At 48.5% G+C, this 21,385-nt stretch overlaps 8 protein-coding genes across 8 annotated transcripts; 5 read left to right on the top strand and 3 right to left on the bottom strand.

The window, feature by feature from the left end:
- Positions 1 to 80: 80 nt before the first annotated feature.
- On the top strand, positions 81 to 3,935 carry F5147DRAFT_668202 (uncharacterized protein). Its single transcript, XM_041435335.1, has 5 exons — positions 81 to 837; positions 906 to 1,983; positions 2,089 to 3,014; positions 3,063 to 3,347; positions 3,402 to 3,935. Exons 1-5 carry the CDS (start codon positions 181 to 183, stop codon positions 3,846 to 3,848), a joined length of 3,393 nt encoding a protein of 1,130 aa, XP_041299208.1. The 5' UTR covers positions 81 to 180; the 3' UTR covers positions 3,849 to 3,935.
- Positions 3,936 to 4,047: 112 nt separating this feature from the next.
- F5147DRAFT_564885 (uncharacterized protein) lies at positions 4,048 to 4,859 on the top strand (the record flags this gene model as incomplete). Its single annotated transcript, XM_041430737.1, has 3 exons — positions 4,048 to 4,079; positions 4,130 to 4,178; positions 4,236 to 4,859. The coding sequence occupies 3 exons, from the start codon at positions 4,048 to 4,050 to the stop codon at positions 4,857 to 4,859; spliced, it is 705 nt and encodes a 234-aa protein (XP_041299207.1).
- Positions 4,860 to 5,767: 908 nt separating this feature from the next.
- F5147DRAFT_197538 (P-loop containing nucleoside triphosphate hydrolase protein) lies at positions 5,768 to 7,828 on the bottom strand. Its single transcript, XM_041428530.1, has 7 exons — positions 7,368 to 7,828; positions 6,808 to 7,319; positions 6,585 to 6,758; positions 6,333 to 6,532; positions 6,184 to 6,284; positions 5,969 to 6,128; positions 5,768 to 5,916 (listed from the first exon to the last, which is right to left on the bottom strand). The coding sequence occupies exons 1-7, from the start codon at positions 7,538 to 7,540 to the stop codon at positions 5,869 to 5,871; spliced, it is 1,368 nt and encodes a 455-aa protein (XP_041299206.1). The 5' UTR covers positions 7,541 to 7,828; the 3' UTR covers positions 5,768 to 5,868.
- A 158-nt stretch (positions 7,829 to 7,986) lies between these two features.
- F5147DRAFT_197542 (uncharacterized protein) lies at positions 7,987 to 10,643 on the bottom strand. The gene is made up of 8 exons (XM_041428531.1): positions 10,570 to 10,643; positions 10,456 to 10,515; positions 10,267 to 10,404; positions 10,170 to 10,208; positions 10,039 to 10,107; positions 9,603 to 9,974; positions 8,432 to 9,553; positions 7,987 to 8,365 (listed from the first exon to the last, which is right to left on the bottom strand). Exons 1-8 carry the CDS (start codon positions 10,607 to 10,609, stop codon positions 8,118 to 8,120), a joined length of 2,088 nt encoding a protein of 695 aa, XP_041299205.1. The 5' UTR covers positions 10,610 to 10,643; the 3' UTR covers positions 7,987 to 8,117.
- An 86-nt stretch (positions 10,644 to 10,729) lies between these two features.
- Positions 10,730 to 11,893, top strand: F5147DRAFT_668189 (uncharacterized protein). Its single transcript, XM_041435334.1, has 5 exons — positions 10,730 to 10,836; positions 10,891 to 11,003; positions 11,053 to 11,105; positions 11,160 to 11,345; positions 11,399 to 11,893. Exons 1-5 carry the CDS (start codon positions 10,792 to 10,794, stop codon positions 11,449 to 11,451), a joined length of 450 nt encoding a protein of 149 aa, XP_041299204.1. The 5' UTR covers positions 10,730 to 10,791; the 3' UTR covers positions 11,452 to 11,893.
- F5147DRAFT_565491 (uncharacterized protein) lies at positions 11,638 to 12,485 on the bottom strand (the record flags this gene model as incomplete). The annotated part of the gene is made up of 4 exons (XM_041430755.1): positions 11,638 to 11,817; positions 11,871 to 11,936; positions 11,992 to 12,011; positions 12,071 to 12,485. The coding sequence occupies 4 exons, from the start codon at positions 12,483 to 12,485 to the stop codon at positions 11,638 to 11,640; spliced, it is 681 nt and encodes a 226-aa protein (XP_041299203.1).
- Positions 12,486 to 12,820: 335 nt separating this feature from the next.
- Positions 12,821 to 14,409, top strand: F5147DRAFT_668183 (Pex12 amino terminal region-domain-containing protein). Its single transcript, XM_041435333.1, has 6 exons — positions 12,821 to 13,025; positions 13,074 to 13,182; positions 13,240 to 13,385; positions 13,436 to 13,558; positions 13,608 to 13,784; positions 13,835 to 14,409. Exons 1-6 carry the CDS (start codon positions 12,912 to 12,914, stop codon positions 14,270 to 14,272), a joined length of 1,107 nt encoding a protein of 368 aa, XP_041299202.1. The 5' UTR covers positions 12,821 to 12,911; the 3' UTR covers positions 14,273 to 14,409.
- Positions 14,410 to 17,595: 3,186 nt separating this feature from the next.
- Positions 17,596 to 21,360, top strand: F5147DRAFT_767830 (uncharacterized protein; the record flags this gene model as incomplete). The annotated part of the gene is made up of 9 exons (XM_041440912.1): positions 17,596 to 17,601; positions 17,663 to 18,025; positions 18,086 to 18,274; positions 18,328 to 18,465; positions 18,506 to 20,080; positions 20,137 to 20,610; positions 20,667 to 20,895; positions 20,953 to 21,131; positions 21,193 to 21,360. 9 exons carry the CDS (start codon positions 17,596 to 17,598, stop codon positions 21,358 to 21,360), a joined length of 3,321 nt encoding a protein of 1,106 aa, XP_041299201.1.
- Positions 21,361 to 21,385: the final 25 nt, after the last annotated feature.

Below are 21,385 nucleotides of genomic sequence, written 5' to 3'. Positions count from 1 at the left end.
GTAAGGATGTGCAGGCCCATCATCAAACTAAGTATTGAGAGCTGACATAAGCATGAATGTGTTCGTTGCATTTTCAGTGTCACGGTCGACTGGAGTAATCACACATACGAGCGACGACAACGACGACAAGCTGTTCATCGGCGACTACGACGGCGAATACGGAAGCTTCAGGATTCTGTCATGAATAAAAATCCTTTCATACCGCAACCGACATACAACCCACCGCAACCACCACTTCCTCCAGGACCACCGCCTGCTGCACCTCCAGATTATTCCGCTTATTGGGTAGCTGCAGCTCAGCAGCAGCAACAGCAGCAACAAGCGACTCCAGCCTACACTCCAGCATGGTCTGCTCCTCAACAGCCTCCAAGACCGCCCCCTGAACAAAGTGCTTTGTATGCAAACTACGGCTATGGTGGTCAGGGCATGCACTGGCAGCAGAGACATAGTCAACAACAGTATCAACCACCACCGCCTGTGATCCAACCACCGCCACCTCCACCTCAACAACAGTACAATCCGTATCAACCATCCGTTGGCTATCAGCAACCGTATGTCCCTCAACCCCAACAGCCAATCGTAGCCCAACAGCAGCCTGCGTACCCGCATGTGACACAAACAATGGCCCCTCCGCAACAGTATTTTCCTCAACAACAGCCACAGCCCCAGCAGCAGCCTCGACATAATCATGGTCTTCATCACACCCCACCCCAACATCTTCCTCCTGCCAAACGCCAACGGTTTGATGGCCCGAACCAACATCACGGTCAGAACCGACAACTTGGGGCACCCCCTCCTCAGCCTCAGTTTCAACCACCTCCCGCGCCGCCGGGGAATGTCGGGATTTATCCCTCAGAACCAAGGTCAGGGTCAAGGGCAGCCTGGCGCCAATCAGATGCCCCTAGGTGGAAACAGAGGTGGCATTGGTGGAAGAGGAGGCAACTATGAACTCCGGAAGAGGTAGAGGTGCAGTTATGAGCGGAAACCGGGGAGGGTTAACCGGACAACGTGGCGGCAGAGGTGGCGGCATGTTCGTGAATAGTGGCAGCGGACGAGGTGGCGTCGCTACTCAACAAAATTCTCTACGTGGACACGGCTCGAGAGGAGGCTTTAACAAGGACTTTCACAATCGTAGAGGAGGTGGGTCGTTCAATACCGGACATCAGCACCATCAAAACAATGCTGCGTTCCGTGGACGAGGACAAGGACATACTTCAGGTCGTGCAGGCCGTCAGGATGGTAGTACAAATTTTGGAAACCGTGATGCATCGCAATTTGCAAGCAGCGGTAAGAAGGACGAAAATCGGCGCACGCTCACTGACTTTAAAATTGTGGGCCTCGAGATGCCTGAACTTGGATGGACGTGGGGAGTGCTACCATCGCCTATCAAGGCTGAAGAAAAAGAGGTCGCTGCTTCTCTTTTGGAATCCTCACAAGAGCAAGTTAAGGATGAAGACATGCATGCTGGTGCCGCGACATCAGAACCCGCACCGACAGACGCGGCAGATACGAAGCCAGATACTTCCTATCAGGAGCAGTCGTCCTCGTTGACGACGCCTCCACCCTCTCGCATCCGCATTTATTTTCACACTCCTGTTTCTCCTGATGACTCGCATCCAATTCCGCACAATGCTTCGTATATTGCACCTCCAGACATGCGTAAAGGCAAGCGCAAGAAGCTTGAGGATGATGATGGCGATGCAGAGGAAGGTCGAGAAAGACCGCCTCCTCCTCGCAGCAGCCAGGTGGACGATAACACCAGTGTTGACTTGGATGGAGTGGGCCGCGGAAGCGCAGCGCCCAGTGTGGCAGAAACTGCCAGTGAAGGTGATTGGCTCATGGCCGCTATCGCTGAGGATGAAGGCGATGTAGGCGCCGATGCCGACGCAGCTACTACTGTTGATGACATGGATGAAGAGGAGAGCCATGCTGCAAGTGTTCTCCATTTCGTTCCTGCTACAAGTACTTTTCTCAATGGGAATGGTGAGTTGAACCTTGCTTATTTTTCGCTTTGGGTGGATGCTTTCGAGCTTGGGGGGAGCGTCCATTCGTGGCTCGAGGTTGTACACACTGACATATATCTTAAAGGCTCCCATAGTACTGAGATGGACGGAATTGCCTCTTCAGGAGGTGTTCATGAGCAGTCTGATGGCTCACATACCGGGGACAATCATGATGTTGTCCTGGATGTTGAAGGGGTCAAGCCATCAGCGTCCCCAGATGTCGCTGCTGTTGACCTTGGTGTAAACCACGGTAGTGCTGCTGCGATACAGCCGAACGTGGACATATTGGTTTCTGCACCTGAAGAGGGTGGTGATGCTTCGCCAACCACCCAGCCTGTTGATGATGAAAATGTTGATAGGCTCTTTGATGCATCAGCTACTCTAGCTGATCCTTCTCATGCTATTTATTTGAGCTCTTCCTTTGACACGAGTTCTTCTACTGGTCGTGGTTCTCCTCCTGTTGTTCAGTCTGATATGCCTCATAGCGAGAAACAGTCTACTGATGATGCTGGGTACCTTGATACGCAGGTATCCGACATGCAGACTTCCGACCCGAAGCCCCTTCAAGCAGAGGCGTCACTCACGTCAACAATTCTCGACGAGGATATGGGTGTTGGCACATACTCAGAAGAGCAAGTTGTCTTAGAGCTTACCGGCGAAATTTCGGTCGAGCACGAAGAAGTCGCTATGCACACCAAAGTTGCCAACGAACCTGCGGATCAAGAGCACCTTCCTGAGCCCCCTGCCTCTCCTACTTCAAATACATTGTTGTCAACCTCTTCTGGTTCAACATATGGCGAACCGTCGCACCCTCCAGCAAGTACGGTAGTCTCGAAAGGTGGCCGAGTGCCATCTGCAAACCGCCTGTCAATATCTTATGCTGCCGGCAGCAGGCGTTTGGTCGTAGACGCAGAAGTGGTCGAATACTTGAAGGTTTACAGATCTGAGGGTCGAATTGAAGTCCACATATCCCTCGATAAAGGTAGCGATGATGGCCTGAAGGGCGTTTTGGTAAGATTATTTGGTTGTCTACTATTATGTTTTCTGACACGATTATAGATCGAAGGACTTTCTGATGCGACAAAATCATATTCTCCTTTACCGACGCTTTCTGAAGCGTCCAGCACTGACGAGACCCTACCTTCCTTCTCGAAGGCCACGCTACCTTCAAAGATCACTTTAATGGTCCATCTTGATACTGAGCGTCCATTGTCGGAACCTAAGTGGGTTAAATCGGGCGATGTCCAGGAGTGGCTAAAGAGCATGTTTGGAAGAATGTTCTGGGTAGCAGGAGATGCTGCTGATGGGTGGGAAAAAAAGATCGCGGTTGTAGATCCTGACCCAGTTCGTTCTCACTATCTTGACAGAAGTCTTGAATCTGACTATCTTGTCTCTAAGGCTCCGACGATCTGGACAGTACTGGATGGGTGGGCAGTCAACTCCCCTGTTGGTGTTCCCACAGAACGACAGCGCTTCGTGAAGACACATTTGACTGAGGTAGATAACATGATGGAGATTCTTCTCAGGTTGGTCAGAGGCGAGCGCGCCACCCCCTTTTCCCAATCTACGCCTGCAATATCGGCTCCAAGCGTGTCGGGGCCACTTTTGGCTGCTCTTTCACAGTCTTCGTCGCACGGTGCCCAGCAGACGCACGTATCGTTGGCGGTGCTAGCGTTGTTCCACTTGTCGGTGGATTTTGCGCGGAAGGCTTCTGGTGAGAAGGGAAAGGCAGAGGCAGAGGAAAAGATGAGTGAGATAATTCGATGTCTGCCATCCCACCTATTATACAAGAGTCTGGACGGAATGTTCAAGGAATGGAGAGCGGACAAGAAGGGAAGCCGTTGACAGTGACTCATAGATATCGCCTTTTGAGCATTCTTTATTTTGTACCAAGCGTTAAGTTAAAGTTGTTACAAGGGTACATTTATACTTTGTCACGAAGCGTGACACCCCGGCTCAGCTTAAATCATTGACAACATGAGGACGTTACGGAAGGGTTTTCTGCAGGTTGTTATCTCCCTCCTTCTACTCTTCGTCTGACACCATGGACGACTTGCATGAAGTCGAATTGTCATGGTATGTGATCCTTAAATTGATGAGCGCTTGTGCTCACCTTCTACTCTCAGGCCCTACGGTGATGCTTCGGACGTGATCTTAACTGGCTCATTCGACCACGTAAGTCTACCCACAGTCCGCCACAGGCTCAGTTTTGTTACCTTCTTACCCTGGTAGTGGTCCTGCACCATGCATCTGCCCAAGGGCGCTTCTGGTTTCGTAGGCAATGTCAGGGTTCCTTGGAATGAGAAAGTTCCATATAAGTTCATTGTGGACGGAAAATGGGTCATCCGCAATGACCGCCCAACAGAGTTCGATGGTGCCGGGAACCTTAATAATGTTCTTATCGCGCCCTCTAAACCCATTCCTATAATGGAACACCCATCAACCACTGGCCCCACCGACTCCATGATTTCAACTACCACATTGCCTGAAGAGTCGCTGCTGTCTAGCGAGTCCTCCCCACAGAACGCGTTGGCAGCGGATCAACAAGATGGAATCACTGAATCTGATTCCACTATTGTTACAAGCGCTGTCGATGATGTAGGCGTTTCTGACAAGGAAGTTGTTTCAAATCACGTTCCCAACATTATCGTCGAATCAGCTGAAACTCCCGCATTGAGCGGTGAGGTTGATACTTTCCATACAATCGTGGATACTGCGACGAGTGCGGCATCGCACGTTTCAGAAGAAGTTACTAGCGCACTGGAATATGTTTCCTCGGGCATCAGCTACATGTTTTCAAGCACGCCCCGTGTTTCGACGGACAACGTCGACGTTTCGGTAACTGCACCAGCATAGAATTTGTTTTCAACGCTGACCTCTGTTCCTTTCACTGTGTAGGGTACAACCGAACAATCATCAACCACTTCGGCCATCGAGCCGATCATTGCCGAGGCACTACCGGAGAGCGCTCAGGGAGCTCCCTCCCCTGACATCATTGAGGCCGCGCCGCAAATCGCTCCCGTCGTCCCTATCCTTATCTTACCTGTCAACGATCACACGTTGAATGAATCTGCGGCACCAGACCGGGAGATTGATGCAAGTGATCCTTTGGTCTCCGATTCATTGAATGCAACAGTTTCTGTTCTCCAACCGTCGACGCATTCTCCCATAGTTTTGTCCAAACCACTACCTCCTGTCACGCAGGAACCTCAAGCTGGAGAGCAGGACAGCAAACCTACGGAGGGAGAGAATTCGGAAGCACAGGCAGCTGAAGAGAAGAATGGAGATTTACTCGTGGATGCAGTCGCGCTCCCTTTAGACGCGGCTGCCCCTTCCACAACATCTGAGATTGACGTCAATCCAGATCCCGCTCAAACAAGCGATGCATCTGCTGTCGATGCTGGGCCTGTCGTGCCCAACAAAGAGCCATCTTTGCCAGCGCCCGAGCCTCAAGACAGCCCCGAAGTTACCAACTCGTCAATGCCCTCAACAAACGATGATCCCAAAGAGTCAAAGGAGGTTTCATTCCCGGCTTCTGCTACCACCGACCCCACTGTAACATCGTCATCCAAGTTCAGCACCGCCAGCACCAGAAAGAAGCGCCGGTCACTCTTTGTCAAATTGAGAGAGTTCTTTTCCCGTAAGGAGAAGACGAAGAAGTAGTAGTTACTTTTACCTTATCTTGATCGTCTTCGCTTGTTGATAGCTCTTCACGCATTCCTCGCGCTTCCACAGCCTCTTACGACGCAGACGACTTCTTATGTCTTTCAGCATTGCGCAAACGATACCTCTTTCCTTGTATTAATGAGAATTCTGTAGGGCTCATGTGGCTGTTGTACATAGTATTGGTGTTATATATGCATTTCTATTGTGATACTGTCTTAAATTCAAGAGATAACGTCCAGAACAATACCTGGAAAAGCCATGAGAACCTCGACAGGTCCGATGGTCAATGGCTTACCTGCGCTTATCGTCTCACCTCCTCGTCGAACGAGAATTCTTCCCATATCTTTATTCACAGAGAATGGCTCCAGTGGGATAGGGCGAGTACTGAGTGTAGGACCTGATAAGGTCGCGACACGCAGGCTAATCTCCACCTCAGCAGAAGTACCCCTGGACAGGACCCTTGAGTGCAAGATCAGACACAATCCTGGCAAGACAAAAAATGAACGAAGCGCACCGAGGATTCTTCTTCGTCACTACCCCAGAAGCTCTGTCCAAGGTAGCGATCAACTTTGATATCGTGGCAGGTACATCTCGTGAGTGATGGAACAGCTCGATCTAACTCCAGGGTTATGAGATGCAATAGAGAGGGTTTAGACGACGCACTGATGTACCAGTAGTGATTGGGAGCTGGATGTCGAATACTATGATTCGAGCTGTGAAGACTGTAGCCAATGGCACAATATCTGATGGCGGGCAAAGGACGCTTCCGATGCTCAGATGGATAGGGTCGATGGAGGTCAGGTACAGAGTTGCATTGGTTCCAGCTGCTGCCCAAGGCACGCTCTGTTCCTCCACGTCGATAACTGAACATCAGTCAGCATCCACACAACAGCACTAATAAGTATAGGAACCCACGTCGAACTATCGCAGATTCATCTCCCGGAAGTACTCGAAGGCGTTCTCCGACTTGCACAACGCCACCGCATATACGACCAGTTACACCCGTTCCGGAATTTTGTCCCTTGAAGACATTGGATATCGGCAATCTTAATGGGGATGCAATTTCTCGAGTGGGGGGCTCCAGTTTATCTGCATGTGATTGAGCACATCAATGCAGGTACAATGCAAAATAGCTCACCAAGCAAGTCAACCAGTGTAGGGCCTTTGTACCATTTAGACAGTACCGAAGCATCGGCATTGTTGACAAGGTTAACGCCGAGCATGGCACTTACTGGGACAAAGCTTGTTTTCGAAGAGGGAAACCCAGACTGGACAAGGAAGGCACGTAACAACCCACATATTTCTTCAAATCGACTCGGATCCCAATTGACCTGCAACCATGTCGGCAATGATAAAGACGCAGAATCATGAGACCCTAAACTAACCTGATCTAATTTGTTGACTGCCACAATAACTTGAGATACACCGAGGCTCCGAACTAGCAGCAGATGTTCACGAGTCTGACCACCGCGGTCGAAACCTGCCTCGAACTCTCCAGTGATAGCATCAACTACAAGTAGCGCGCAATCAGCTTGTGCAGCTCCAGAAATCATGTTTGGGATGAAGTCCTTGTGTCCAGGGGCATCTAGAATGGTGACTTGTCGTTGAGGGGTCGACAAAGATTGTAAAGCAATGTCCATCGTGATTCCTCTGTTGATCAGTTGGTACGCACAATTGAAATAACAGAAAAATGCAGACCTCTCTCGTTCTTCGATGGTTCCGTCTAACTCCCATGCCCAGCTGAAGCTGCTCTTTCCAGCTTTACTGCTGCCTCTCTCATTAGCAACACGGGTCTTTTCGTCAACTCTCCCCAGTTCATAGAGCAAACGGCCCATGAGCGTCGACTTTCCAGCATCGACATGTCCTGTCATTCAGCATCAACAAAAAATCACTTGAAAATGCCAGCAAGACTTAGTACCAATCACGACCAAGCTAACAGCCTTTTTGTCACCTCCTTGCCTTTCAAGGACTTTCCGAACTTCCTGCAACAGCTTTCCACGCTCCAGTGCAATTTTCGGAGGAGGTTCATTGATCGGCTCTTCTCCCTTTGATACCAAATTCAACGCGGCCATGTCGAATAGTCGAGCATCCAAACCCCCTGTACCGTGAGGAGTCATCGTTCCCGACTTCTTCGCACCTATACCAGCCTTCTTTGAGGTCTTACTCGGCGTATTCACAGGAGACATCGCTTGAGAAACCGGTGTGGTATAGCCAGACGAAGAAGGTGTCTTCGCTACTTTCTTCTGCGCCGCTTTCTCCGCCTTTTCGCGTTCCTTCGCAGCTGAAGTGACAATCAGCAAAAAAGTTCCATTAGAGTCCACAACCTGGTCTACAAGAAACAAACAAACAAGAAAACAAGTCCTCCGGAAAAATGAATGAATAAAATAAAAATGCGAGTAGAGAAATACAACAAAGGAATGGCGGATGGAGCAGGGAACCAAGGTTCGTTCACCGTCTGTGGGAAAAAGAAGTTCCCCGACGCGCGTTGAATACGATATCGTCAGGGCTTGGAACGTCAAATGCAAATCCCGAGTTCATCTTCATCCCCGGTAGTGCAGCCCTAGGGCGAGACGACTTGTGTCGTTGGGACTGTGAGAGACCAAGGCTGGAGTGGCTCTGCGAATGGGAAGCTTCGTACACCTTTACAAGGTTCGGCACCTCCCTCCCATACTTGTGAGCTGAATGCGTGGCCTTGTCTTCGGGAGATGGGGGTGTTAGAGGATCATCGAGAAGTAAAGAAGCGAATGCCGAGGGAGACGCACGAGAGTTAGTTGGCTTTGGTATGAATAAAGGAGACTGTATGATGTCACAGGAATCGGTATCGTCGTCGGGTGGTGTTGGCTGTGGTTTTTCACTCGCTTTCTTGATCCTCTTTGCCAATTTAGATTGCTTTGGCTCTGCACCGGGCATCTGAACTAACGATGCAGGCTCTTGAGCCTGCGGTCTAGACAGACTTTGGAGTGACTGATAGGATGTGGTTATAGCAGTAGTAGCTGTGGCTCCATTTGCGATGGGCGTGAAAAATTGTGTGTGAGGTTTAGGAAGCTCCTTTGGAGGCGAACTGGGCGGGGACTTCGGAAGCTTCGGCATGAGACTAGTATTGGCACTGGCTTTCGCCTGGGCAAGCGCTGCGAGCTTGGACTGAGGGCGGGCCTTCGCTTCAACCTCTTGGCGCATGATGGGCAAGTTTGGGGTGGCGTCAGCTCGAGGTGGCGAATGTGGCATCGTTGGCTTGACAGTAGCAACTGACGATGCCTTAGACGCCGTGCTCGACTCGCTCTTTGGAGAAGGTCTCGCAATTCTTTCGCGATCGTGAGCTTCTAACTCCAAAGCTGTCTGGATAGCCTGTTTGACATGCCCAGACATAGAAGAAGGGGTGGTAGACGGAGCCTTTATAGAAGGAAGTATCTTCTCTGCAGGTGGGGGTTTTATAGTGGTTGCAAATGATAATCGACTTTCAGCGGTAGGTCGTAAGGCGGGGTAAGTAAGTATTGAAGTCGTCTCCAAATCCGATGAACGAGAACTCCTCGTACTTGCACGAGAACTCGCAAGCATGGATAATTTAGAGGGTTTACTGCTGGTTGGAGGCTTCGGAGGGAGCGGTTTTCCGCTCGCTTTCGACTGGAAATCAGAAATCTCGGGAAGAGTATCCAGAGGTGGTACAGGAACAACTGATGATTTTGCACGCGATGTTGCGCGCTCTGTTGGAAGCGGAAGTGGCTCTGTGCGTATATCAGATTGTGATACTGATGTAGCAAGCGATGGAGCGGCTTCGTAGCTCGAAAGACGTTGTACTGCGGAGGGCGATGGTGATGGAGGGATGAAGTTTGGGTCCATCGCGGTCTCAGGATATTCTAGCGCCACGGTACTGCGTTGGCGAGTATCTGTCCTGACTTCAGTCACATAATCAAATCCTTGCTGATACCAACACACCAATAACTTCTCCGTACGATGTTGTGGTATCAGTGATCATTGATGCACGTGGATTATTCAAAGCTACGAGCTGCTGTTTTGAAGGCCAGTGGCGAGAGGGTTCAGTCCTTTCGGTAATCTCCGTAATGGTGCTGAGCCTCGAGCCGCGTGACAAGACGCCCAATGGTATATCATCCGAGTCGACCTCTTCTGGAAATTCCTCGGGATAGTAGACCTCATGTTGACCTTGCTGTGCTAATACTATGAGGGGAACTCGAGGTCGGTCCAAGTCGCCATCGTAATATTCGTAGCCTGTCGGTCCAGCCACGTATTGTGGTTCATCATGGACCTCCTCGCCTTCCGATGGTAGTATATCAATACTGTCAGGTCGCACTAAGACACATTTAGCTCCTGACTGTACGAAGGCTGACACAGGGATCGTGGAGACGACATGCACCTTCCTGTTCCTCGTCTCGTCTACGGCGTAGCCGGTTCCATAAACGGGATCCAAAACGGGGGGTAACAACAACATGGTGGAAGAGCGAATGCAAGACTATTTACAAATGAGAGGTTACGTCGGAAACTTACCTTTGCGAGTTTTAGCTGACGCTCTCCGGTCTTGCTCATCTGTCAAGAGTGCGTCAGTTGAAAGACATGAGGTTAAAGAGGTTGATGTGTTACGCACCATACAAATACGATAAACTGCTCTCTACATTAAAGTACTGGTCCCATAGGGTTTCCTTGATGAAGTCATCGTCGAGGCCTGAGACTGCTTCATCTCCAATGAGCTCTCTGATTTGTTCAAGACAGAACGTCATTTGAGCTGTATTGAGCTCTCAGCGTGCATCACGAGCACATATATCGGGCCACTCGCCATGCTGCTCGGGAGTGAGCTCGTCTCCTCCGTCGGACAATGCAGCATCATCCAATTCATCTAGTCACACGATGAATATCAAATTAAACTGCCATCAGGATGATTCGTGCATACCATGGATGTTCATATTTCGTACAAGCCTATGTCTGGACATTTTAAAGATTACAGATGGAGATACAAAGATATGTACAAAGATTTGAGAAGAATCTATGCAATCTGGTTCAATTGCTTAATTACTGACTGGCGAGTTACCAAACAAGCACAAACAAAACACCTTACTGTCACATAAAAGTGATAGTACAACTTTGCTAGAAAGCGTTTTGAAAGACCAGAATCATGCTTTCTTTTGCTCGTCATAGTTTTTCTCGCATACCGCGTCGCGTAAGTTGATAGTCCTCTAAGAATGGTCTTGCGCCGACAATTTTCTTTTTCAAGGCTTTCTCAACAACTTCGACGCGTGCATATGATGTCTCCAAGCTCATCCTCATTGGACGACTAGGCAAAGACCCTGAAGTTCGTACTACCAAGGGTGACAAGGAATACGCTTCGTAAGTTTTCTATGTCTTTTCCGAGATATCCTTCTGAAATTGTGTTCAGTTATACCGTTGCGACCACTAACTACCCACCTCCACCTCCTAACCCTGATGGCAGTAAGTAAACCTAGTTTTCTTGGGGTATTAGTATCACCTGAACTCTTGCTTCAGACCGCCAAGAGGCTGGAACCACGTGGCACCACATCATTTGCTTCAATCCCAATCAGACCAACTACTTGCGCACTCTCCAGAAAGGGACCCAAGTTTACGTTGAGGCGAACTTTGAGCTTCGTGACCCAGACCCAAGCGCGGACTCATCTTCACCACAGGGCCAAAGACAGATATTCCTTAGACACGGTATATTGCTTCTTTCTTACTTCAACCTTTCCGTAGCTGATTGTTGTTTGTAGAAAGCATCCGGGTTATCAGGCACGCCCCCTCGCACAGCGAGAGCTCCGAATAGTGCATGTCACTTTATGACTATCGTAGCTACCCATCTTATTGGTATAACTATTACACACCACCGCTCACCCCACACGATAATATATGTTACATCTATTGGTATCTCACTCGTCATGATGGTCAAATGGCGACTCGGACCGCCTTCTCATGCCAAGTGCGTTGTGGGAAGGATCTGTGAGCCATGCCTTTACTCGCTAATGAACTGGCGAACCTCAACTCGCTGATATGAGCTTACCGTGCTCTCCCGGATTGGTACAGACGGGAGAGGCGCATGCATCTCTGTCCCTAGAACAGATGAGGCTGACATTCGTGCACCTTCTGACTTGTTGATTTTGTGAAGATAATCCCGTACAGTTGTTACCACAAGCTAATGGTTGGTGTGTGAATGTTGAATCGAGTGAGTTTTGGAAGAAGACATACGTGATGGTCTTCTTGACTTGAACCCGAGTAGCAAGCAACAACAGCGATAGGACAACAATGGGCATTCTATACAGCCTCAATCAGCTCTTCAAATTCATAAACAAATAACACGTATACTAACGTCCAACCAGATCGGGAACGCTGAACGGAAGCAAACTTAAGTTGCTCGTTTCCAGAAGTATATGGCAGAAGTTATTTACCTCCCCCGTGAATAATGTAGTCTCCTTGGATCCCCAGCTGTTTTGCTGACTTGCCCATTGCGCTCATGCTTTTCTCGACATAATAGCTCGAATGGCCAGTCTGCCTCACGACTCCAACCATGCCATCCACACTTGTCCAACTATCTAAACTAACATCCCCAACACCGGCTGGGTGACCAAGGTCGCCCACGGTACACGCAAATAACGTATGACCCGCGATAGTTTGTATAGAGATGACGAGGCCTTTGCCTTTTGAATGTCGAGAGGACGCACGGAAGCGTTTGCGTAGAGACAAACCAAGCGTGACCGCGTCAGACGCAGAAAATGATGGAAAACGATAATTGCCCTCCTCAGTGAGTGCTTGAGAAGCGAGTTCAGCGTCTGAAGGTATCATTGCGTGGAAGGAGGTAAACATGAGGACGAAAATGTACAATGGAATGTCAAGAAGGAGAATGAGAGAGGGAGTGGCCCACGGACCTTGGGAGCAGGGATTGTTCTATACCAGATGGAGGCAATTACATGCAAGACAATAGAACTTGAACATAGAATATGCTCAGACAACTCAAATTTGAAGGTGAAGGGATAATTCATTATATATTATTAACAGGCCTGCTAGCGTATCAACAACTAGTATACCACAAAAGTAAGCTTACAATGGGTCTTCGACACAGGATAGACCTTGCAATGAAGTTCAACCATCAACTTGAGTCACTGTGGAGTCTGGACTAGGCGTTTGCCATCGTTCCTTTCCCAGTCATCGTCGAGGACGCCACGCCACGTGAATTCGAAACATGTGAATAGCCGGAATTAACAACTTGAACAAGACGACCATTCTACATGCATGGAGTTCTTCAACGACGTGGGTGGAGATCCGCTCAAGCCCTCCTTGTTTGAATTAGTTGCTCAAGAGCAGCTCCGTGACTTGCTTCAACCTGCTCTAAAGTATGTACTTGCAGTAAGTTCTCAGAATCTGCCACAGAACCACACTACTCACCCCTGCCAGGTGTTCGCTCAACGTTACCCCCGCTATCTGATTCGTATAGTCAACCGCCATGAAGAGTTTTATGCCTTCATCATGTTTTTCGTCGAACGCCATTATCTCCGCAAACATAGTGAGTAGATTTGGCAAGTTGATGCAGTGAACTCAAGTGCGCTATCAATATTACTAGATGCATCATTTTCTGAGAATTTTTACGGTCTGAAGAGACGCAGAAGACCTTGGATAGCGACCGAACGAGCAATAGCTGCTGTTGGTGGAATACCAGCCGGTGAGAAGCTCAGAAGTCGCGAGATCTGGCGGTCGTTATTTCTCCTGGTAAGAATTCTCGGTGATGACCAGACAACCCCTCACCCCTGTGAACCCAGATTACTGTACCTTATCTACGAGCGAAAGGGCAGGATTACTACGAGTCGCTCGGTGGAGGCATTGATTCTGATATCCTGGAAGATGGAGGTAGCGAAAGACATATACGAGAACTCACAGACGAGGTGAGCAGTACCGTTTCACGATGACACAATGCTCGACAGGTATTTCCAGAGTATGGCAGGCGTTTTACGCAGAAAGTTCAAAACACTATACCCATGGTTCAACATCGGATTTGAAGCATGGCTTCTCGCACATAATGTAGCCTATTTATTCGATCGTACGCCATTCTATCGCCCATGGTTAGCTTGGATAGGAGTCGATCTCAGAAGACTCAATATGGATGATTTCGTGAGTTTACCATTTCAGTCATTCACACTGCACTCATACCACCTGGGTAGCTTGCACAAGCGAAGCCAAATGCTATTTCCCCAACAAAGAGCGGTTTTTTAGCTGTAGTTCGACGGCTCCTGCTGCGATCACCCCAACTACTGCTCGACTCCTTGAGGCTTCTCTTACCTACAGCCATCTTTTTCATCAAATTCTTGGAATGGTGGTACTCCCCGGGCTCCCCTGCGCGATCATTATCCATATCCCCTATTGGTCCAGCTATCCCTCCACCTCAGATCCTTCCACCGCATCCCGCAGGGATCACCATCGACAACACAAAATACGGATACTGCCCGCTCTGCAAAGAGTTTATTCACAATGCCACAGCATTGCCGTCTGGTTACGTATTCTGCTACCGCTGCGTACACGACCACGTCGAGCAACATGGTAATTGCCCGATAACACTCCTCCCCGCGAAGGCGTGGCAGCTCAGGAAAGTCTTGGTATAATTGACGCTCGCTTCCTGAGTCATCTATTTGCATTGGTACATCATACCTACTAATTTTGTGTGTTTTTTCGTAGTTAACTACCAAGAATCATATGAAGAGTGTTCCTATGACATTCTTAGTTGCTAGGCCCTGGGGCGCGTCAGACTTCCGCTTGAAATCTTGCATTTCCTATGCGTTGCGACGTTGCCCACCCATCTCATTTGAATTGTTGAAATCTATGTCTGGATGCTCACGATGACGATACTTGTCGTGTGTAAAAAGTTTGCACATAGTGCTTGATATAGTCCTTCAAGCAAGAAATAGTACACCATGCACTGTATTCGATTAAGTCCAGCTACGCCAAGCTGGATACGGAGATCAAATCACAGTATATTCAACAAATGCGCACAGAAATATAGAACGGATGCATGCGCTAAACGGCGTAACTTGGCTAGACCTCTACTTGGTGGTCTGGCAACAAATAGAATAGTGATATTGTTGACCAAGTTCAAAGATGTAGTCAAAAAAAGTACTTAAAAACTTGAGTTCGATGTTGATTGACCAATCTCATTCAGTAGGATACGACACTCATCCTGATAAACAAGATCGGCCAATCGCCAAGATCCTTTGGCTCGTGAATAGATGCATCGCTACTTGTGCATACGAGGCCGGTGTGGGCTACGTGTAGAAATAAACTCCCAACAGTCAGTAGGGAGCTGCTCGATGGATGGATGGAGGCAGCAGGGGTTGCTCACGGCATCATCACATGCGAAGAGCACTCGTGATGAGAGTTTGATGAACGCCAATAAGTTTGGCCTTCTCTTATCAAGCTTAGATATATCCCCTAGAGACCATTGACGAATGGTTATAATGGTAAAGGAATTACAAACGGCAAGAACTTACTTGGTTAGTAAGGGGTTCCCAGCAGTTAAGCAGTGAAAACAAATTTGCCAAAAGAATAGTCTGAATGAGTTGAATGATTTCGAACTGGACGAGAACCCAACAGGGAGTGAAATGTCTGAATGTGATAGACAAGTCAGATATAGCCGGGATGAGACCCTACTGTAAGTATGCCTGTTACCCAAATTCAATTTATAGGAGAGGGATTAGGGCCTCAGAGGGAGTTGGCTCGGTTCCTTATCATCTGAGCCAGACTCAAGAGAGAGTATCAGTAATGGCTTATTTCCATTGGATTATCGATTATTCTAGTGAAAGGATCAGTGGCTTACACCCCAAAGACGATAAATCATATCTTCCCTGAACAGCTTCTCCCCAGCTTGAAGTACGATAAAGAGATCTTACATAGCTCCTCCGTCTTAGAGAACTCCAAGAATTCGTGCAATCAGCTTGCGGTAAATATTTTCCGCGGGGATTGGGACCAGAGTGGTTAAAGAATATTATTGTACTTGCATGAACTTGACATGGACCTGAATTTATGAAATTCAGCGCTCAGCCTTGGCAGGTATTTTGTTGAATAAACACCATCTTCAAAGTTCACTCGTCTCACCAACAGCAGTGTACCTCTCCCCCATGCTTTGACAACCTTCCCTATGATACTCACATTGCAGCGCGCACAATTCTCTATCTGATTCTCGATTGCATTTTGGGATACCAATTGGTAGCCCATTCATCGACATACCGAAAAGGGCGAGCAGTTTGGGAGCAAAGCAGATTTGAGGATACTGGGACCAAGTGGTGAGTACCGCTTTTTGTAATTCTTACTTTTCTCAGGGCTGAGTGACGATAGGGCAGGTGACTGATGATGTCCGTCGCATAGAGTCGTGACAAATGGGTTGGACTAGGTGTTGCAAGTATTGTTCCTGGACCACGGAGAAACTCCCCATCAGTGCATGGTTCAAGTTGTTCCTAATACGTTTTGAGCGCGAAAGAGGATACTGGATGCATGACAAAGTAAGATTTCAGTTCAGGTTTTGGAAAATGTGGCGCTTTAGATTCTCTGGAGAGAGCTCTGAACTCCTTCGACGCGCTTTTCTCTATGTGTGCATTTTTGTGACATTTTGTCACGTGTGATAGACATAATGTGACATTCCGCGACAAACCATGTGAATTTAGACTCGGACTCGATTGCCTACCGCGCGCTAAATCAGTAAGTAGATCGTTTCACCTTTGAGATACCACAGTATTCATCGAATATTCAGATGTCCTCACACTCTGACTCCGACTGATACTAACTCTTCCTGGCCAACTCTTCCTCAGAGATATTTCTATGATCGAGCAGACGCTGTGTTGCGGAATCCAGACAGCGAATCCGAGGCGTACTTGTTCCTCAAAGCTCTTTTACAGTTCTTGATGTTCGCTCTATAGATCGGAGCATATTCGGCTACCCTTCACAAAGTTGGCCTTGACGGTCATTTTGCCCCATCCAAGTAATGGGGATATGGTTTATTTTATTCTTTTAGGGGTGGTCCAACGAAAAGCATTCTCATGGATGGCTCAAATAAGATCGTTGACCAGTTCCCGACACTCCTCGATTCTAGCCTCTACTCGTAGTGAGTACATAACAGATCCACTTCTGCGCTGAAGCTCAAACATGTCTTCAGTCAATCATTGTAACCTATTCAAGTATCCCTCGGGTCAGAATTTCGTCCTTACTTGCCCCATCCACAAGTAGTGCAAATGCTTAGTGGATCTGATTCTTATAACACAACGGGTGTACTCTCGAGATTCAGAATAATTCAAAACTCATCGGCATCTGGAGAAGTACCTGCATGTACGAACTCAAACTACCGTGCTTATAAGTTGTGGGTGTTTGCCTAATACTAAGCAACGAGTCGCGGATATCTCTGGACTTGAAAAAGTTGTACATTGTGACGACGCGGCTTATTCGCTGCCAGATTCCTCGATTGTGCTCAGACCGACGAGCAGGCTCCACCTGAACAGAGGAACAATTTACTGAGAGTAAATAGTGTTAGCAAGACTGCGACACGAACCTTATCTTAAAAGCCTTGTCCAGCGCACCGATGGACTGGCGCGAGCGTTACGACCGTAGATCAATGAATAGATACGTATATTCTGAACCGCGATCTATTAGAACACACACAAGTAATACTGTACGTTACAACCTTCCAAAGAGCGTGAATCGCGCGAACGCCGACTCAGGAGAACTGCCACACAAGATTATCGATTTCGCATTGGCTCTTGGCAAGTTGGTATCACCGCGTATATTTATCTGGGCAAACATTATTTTGACGCACGTGCATGAAATTTAGGGACTCGATCAAGGTTAGCTCTTCCGAAACCCTTCTTGGGACAACCATCATGGTCTGACCAACTACCACTTTTTTGCAGCCCCCTTTCTTGAGCTTGAACAATAAACGACTATTATGAAGGTCAGGCTCACCATACAACCCTTTTGCCAATCAGAGCTTTTACCGACGCTGCGATCTACAGTTTGGCAAACAAATTCAGGCAGAACAGGTCCCTGGATGGTCTGCATACTATCTGGACTACAAATTTCTCAAGAAGATCATTTCGTCCCTTGCTGCTAATCGACCTGCGTCCGAAGCCGCTGCATTGGCCCTTGGTGTCCGCCCAGCTGATATCTTGAGACCTATTTCACAGAATAGTACCACAGCAATCCGAGTCCCAGTATCAGCCCAACTAGACACCTCAAATCCCGTCGAGCCGATAACGCAAGATGAGCCAGATGAACCACCTATATTGTCTGTTCTCCAACAGGACGACGATCGTGGTTCTGACTTCCAGGCGCACAAAGCCGCTTTCTTCTTCAAGCTAGAGCGTGAACTGGAGAAGGTGTGTTTTGTCACCAAAGTGTCTACCTACACGAGGCTTAATGTCATTGGGTAATCCAAGATCAATACATTTTACCTGCAGAAAGAAGCAGAGCTGAAGCTCCGGTTGGAGACCCTACTCTCCAAGAGGCGCGCCGCGGCAATACGCGGGCTTCCTGATACGTCCGAGGAAATCAATGTGAACCATGTCGAGTGGAGTGCTGTTGAGGAGGGCTTCCGCCTCCTCGAAAGGGATCTTGGAAAACTCCAGGTACTTCAATGACCACACGACTGTTTTGTATAACCCGAACTAACTCCTTTCAGCAATTTATAGAGATGAACGCAACAGGATTCAGGAAGATTTTGAAGAAATGGGATAAGAGGTCGCGGTCAACAACGAAGGAGCTCTACCTCGCCAGGCAGGTTGAGGTCCAACCAGTCTTTAATCGGCAGGCAAGCGATGTCATCGCTTAGTTTGAATTGTTCTGATACATTTTAATAGCTCATATCAGAGCTGTCTGATACTGTAGCGTCCTGCCTCCTGGATATCACGGACCTATCTGCTAGCTTGAAGGTTGAAGGTCCAGCTGCCCATGATTTCGTGAGCTTCATCGAGAAAAATATGTACGCAGGACCGTTCCGCGATTTTGAGCATGATTTGCGAAAAGCCGTGGAGAACTCGGATAAAGCCTCTATCAAGGATCTTGTTCACCACTCGGATCTTCTTGGTACACAGAATGGATGCAGAATCAATGTCACTCGCGTGCTGTGGAGGGTTATCGTCGATGCGCCACCTGAGTTAGCGGATTTAGTACTCGCGAGCATCACAGTCCCGTTCGACTTCGACTTCGTTGACGATATCAATGGGCGAACATGCATCCACGAAGCAGCTGCCGCAGGGGCTCTTCGCCTCGTCAATATGTGTTTGGAGAAGTCATCACAGCCAAAGAAGCTTGATGTTTATGGTCGGTCTGCCATGCATTATGCGGCGATGCATGGGTACGCGCATGTCTGCAAGCGGCTTTTGGAAGCTTCCCTACCTCCACACGTTCTCGATGTGGACAATTGCAGCCCTCTGGTCTATGCCACTTTGCAGGGAAGTCCGGAATGTGTACAAGTGCTGTTGTGCGACCAGTGCATCTTGCCATCATTCACTGCGCCGAACGACAATCTAATTCCTCTTGCTTTGGCCAGTCAGCATGGTCATTTAGAAATTGTATCTCTTCTTCTGAAAAGAGGGGCACGTTGCATGCCAAATAGCAATGGCGAATACCCTATACATCTTGCCGCACGGGACGGTCATGCCGAGGTTGTCAAGCTTCTTCTGGGCCATGGAGGTTGCGATACTCCAGACAAGTACCACGAGTGGACGCCCCTCTTTCACGCTGCGCGCCAAGGTCGCGCATCTTGCCTTCGAACTCTTTTGGAGGCTGGTGTTCGAATGGACTTGACTGATGAAGTAGGACATCAGGCAGTTCATTATGCGGCCTGGTATGGGCATCGAGAGTGTGTAGAGATCCTGATCGAAGCTGCAGCGAAGGTACCCCATGCCACAGAAATCGTTAGTCTTGGCCCCAAGTCTCCACTGAATAACACAGAAATGCAAGTGGATTCCGAGTTTGATCAGATCCCTTCGTTGTCACTTCCCCCTCCGATCATGCCGCATCGTGTATACGGGCATAATTATTTGGACAAGAACTATCTCGTCGAGGTTACCGTTAACAATAACCTTTTCCGAGGCGCGGGTGTAACACTCCATCCCCGTCTGACCAGCTCTATTATTGCGCCCAATTTGTCACTTCCATCTTCAAAACCCCTGAAAATGGTAATCACCGCTGGTCCTGGCGTCAATGCTGCTCCGTATAGCATTCTATTGCCTCAAATGGAAGAGTGCGATGTGTTTGTCTTCCAATCCCCGTCGCTGAAAGGGTTGAGCTTGGAATTTTCGATATATCCTAATTTCGGCACTAAAACGATTGGGCGTGCAATTGCTCATCCATCGGTTTTGCAAAGCTGCAATGGCGTATCAGATGTCACGCTTCCTATCCTTGACACTCGTCTTCATAGTATCGGAGAAGTAGGCTTAACTTAGCCATTCATCTTGCCAGATGCTCAGTTGACTATTCATTTCAGGTTACTGTCTCAATCAGTGTCATAACACCATTTCAAGGTGTTACGTTGGAAGTGGGCGGAGCGGTGGAAACCTACTGGAAATCAATGGCAATACCCAGAGGCACACCTTCCAATTCGCAAACATCATTGCCGTGGCAGCAATCTCCCGGCTCACTGGATTCGACATATACGTCACCCTCGATACATTCCAACGCCGCCTCCCCGTTGCACACATTAACCTTATCATCATTGATCGGGAATCACGTGCATATCACCGTGCAAGTCACGCGCGACCTGCATTCTGTGATATTCGGTGACTATCTTTTACCGGAGGCCTCTTTCGACCTTGGTGTTTCGGATGTCAATCTAGACCAGTTCCAGGCTCTGGCACGTCGATTGAGGCGCGATGATAAGTCGCTTAGAAAAGCAGTATCTGCGCAAGAATGGTCCAGAATGCTGTCACACAGTATGATTACCCTTGCGGATGCAATGCAGGTTTGGGCTCAATCTTGTGATGTCCGATCGTTTCTTTGAAGTAATTTGCTTTGCAGGTTCTTCCTACGCAGCTCGGCCTTACGTTAGAGTTGGCACTGCCTGCCGAGCGTCGAGACCGTGGTTCCATAAGATGCCAAGTGGACCTGAATGAAGCTGTTGATAGCGTGCTGCGCACAATCCGGCAGACTTCTTCGGCTTTAGGTGGAGCGTTCGCTCGTCGCCGAATAGCCCTCACTTCATTTTCGCCACAAGTCTGTGTAGCACTAAATTGGAAACAACCAAATTGTCAGTGCTTCCCCGACTCGCATCGTGGAGCTAGATCATATCTTACTGTATAACCAGATCCGGTTTTCTTTTCATCTCGATGCGGCCAAATTGACGAGGGGCAACGAGCGTCGACCAGATACCGTGCTGATGATACAAGTCCCGGGTGTCATTATTGGTCATCCAGCGTAGCTGCTGGCGTAGACTTTGCAAAACGAAATAACCTTTTGGGTGTTTTCTTCGATCCGAAATTATTGGTGAGATACCTCCTAACTACGTGGCGCTAAACATTTTCTCACCCTTGTGATGTAATACAAGTTGCAGGTCCCTTCGCTGATTCAAGGAATCAGGGACGCTGGCCTTGTAGTTGGCTTCTGCGACAGTCCGCTGGCCGTCGCTGAGCCGCTGGAAGGTAAAAATGTGGACGCATACATTCATGATGGCATCGTAGCATACATGGACCATTCTACGAGCGATCAGTTTTGATGCACAGCTATATGTAAGTTCTAGA

Source organism: Suillus discolor, assembly GCF_016758755.1.
Source record: "Suillus discolor strain FC423 chromosome Unknown F5147scaffold_3, whole genome shotgun sequence".
Taxonomy (NCBI): domain Eukaryota; kingdom Fungi; phylum Basidiomycota; class Agaricomycetes; order Boletales; family Suillaceae; genus Suillus; species Suillus discolor.
The sequence above is the reverse complement of the archived record's forward strand: the minus strand, read 5'-3'. Positions and strand labels throughout refer to the sequence as shown.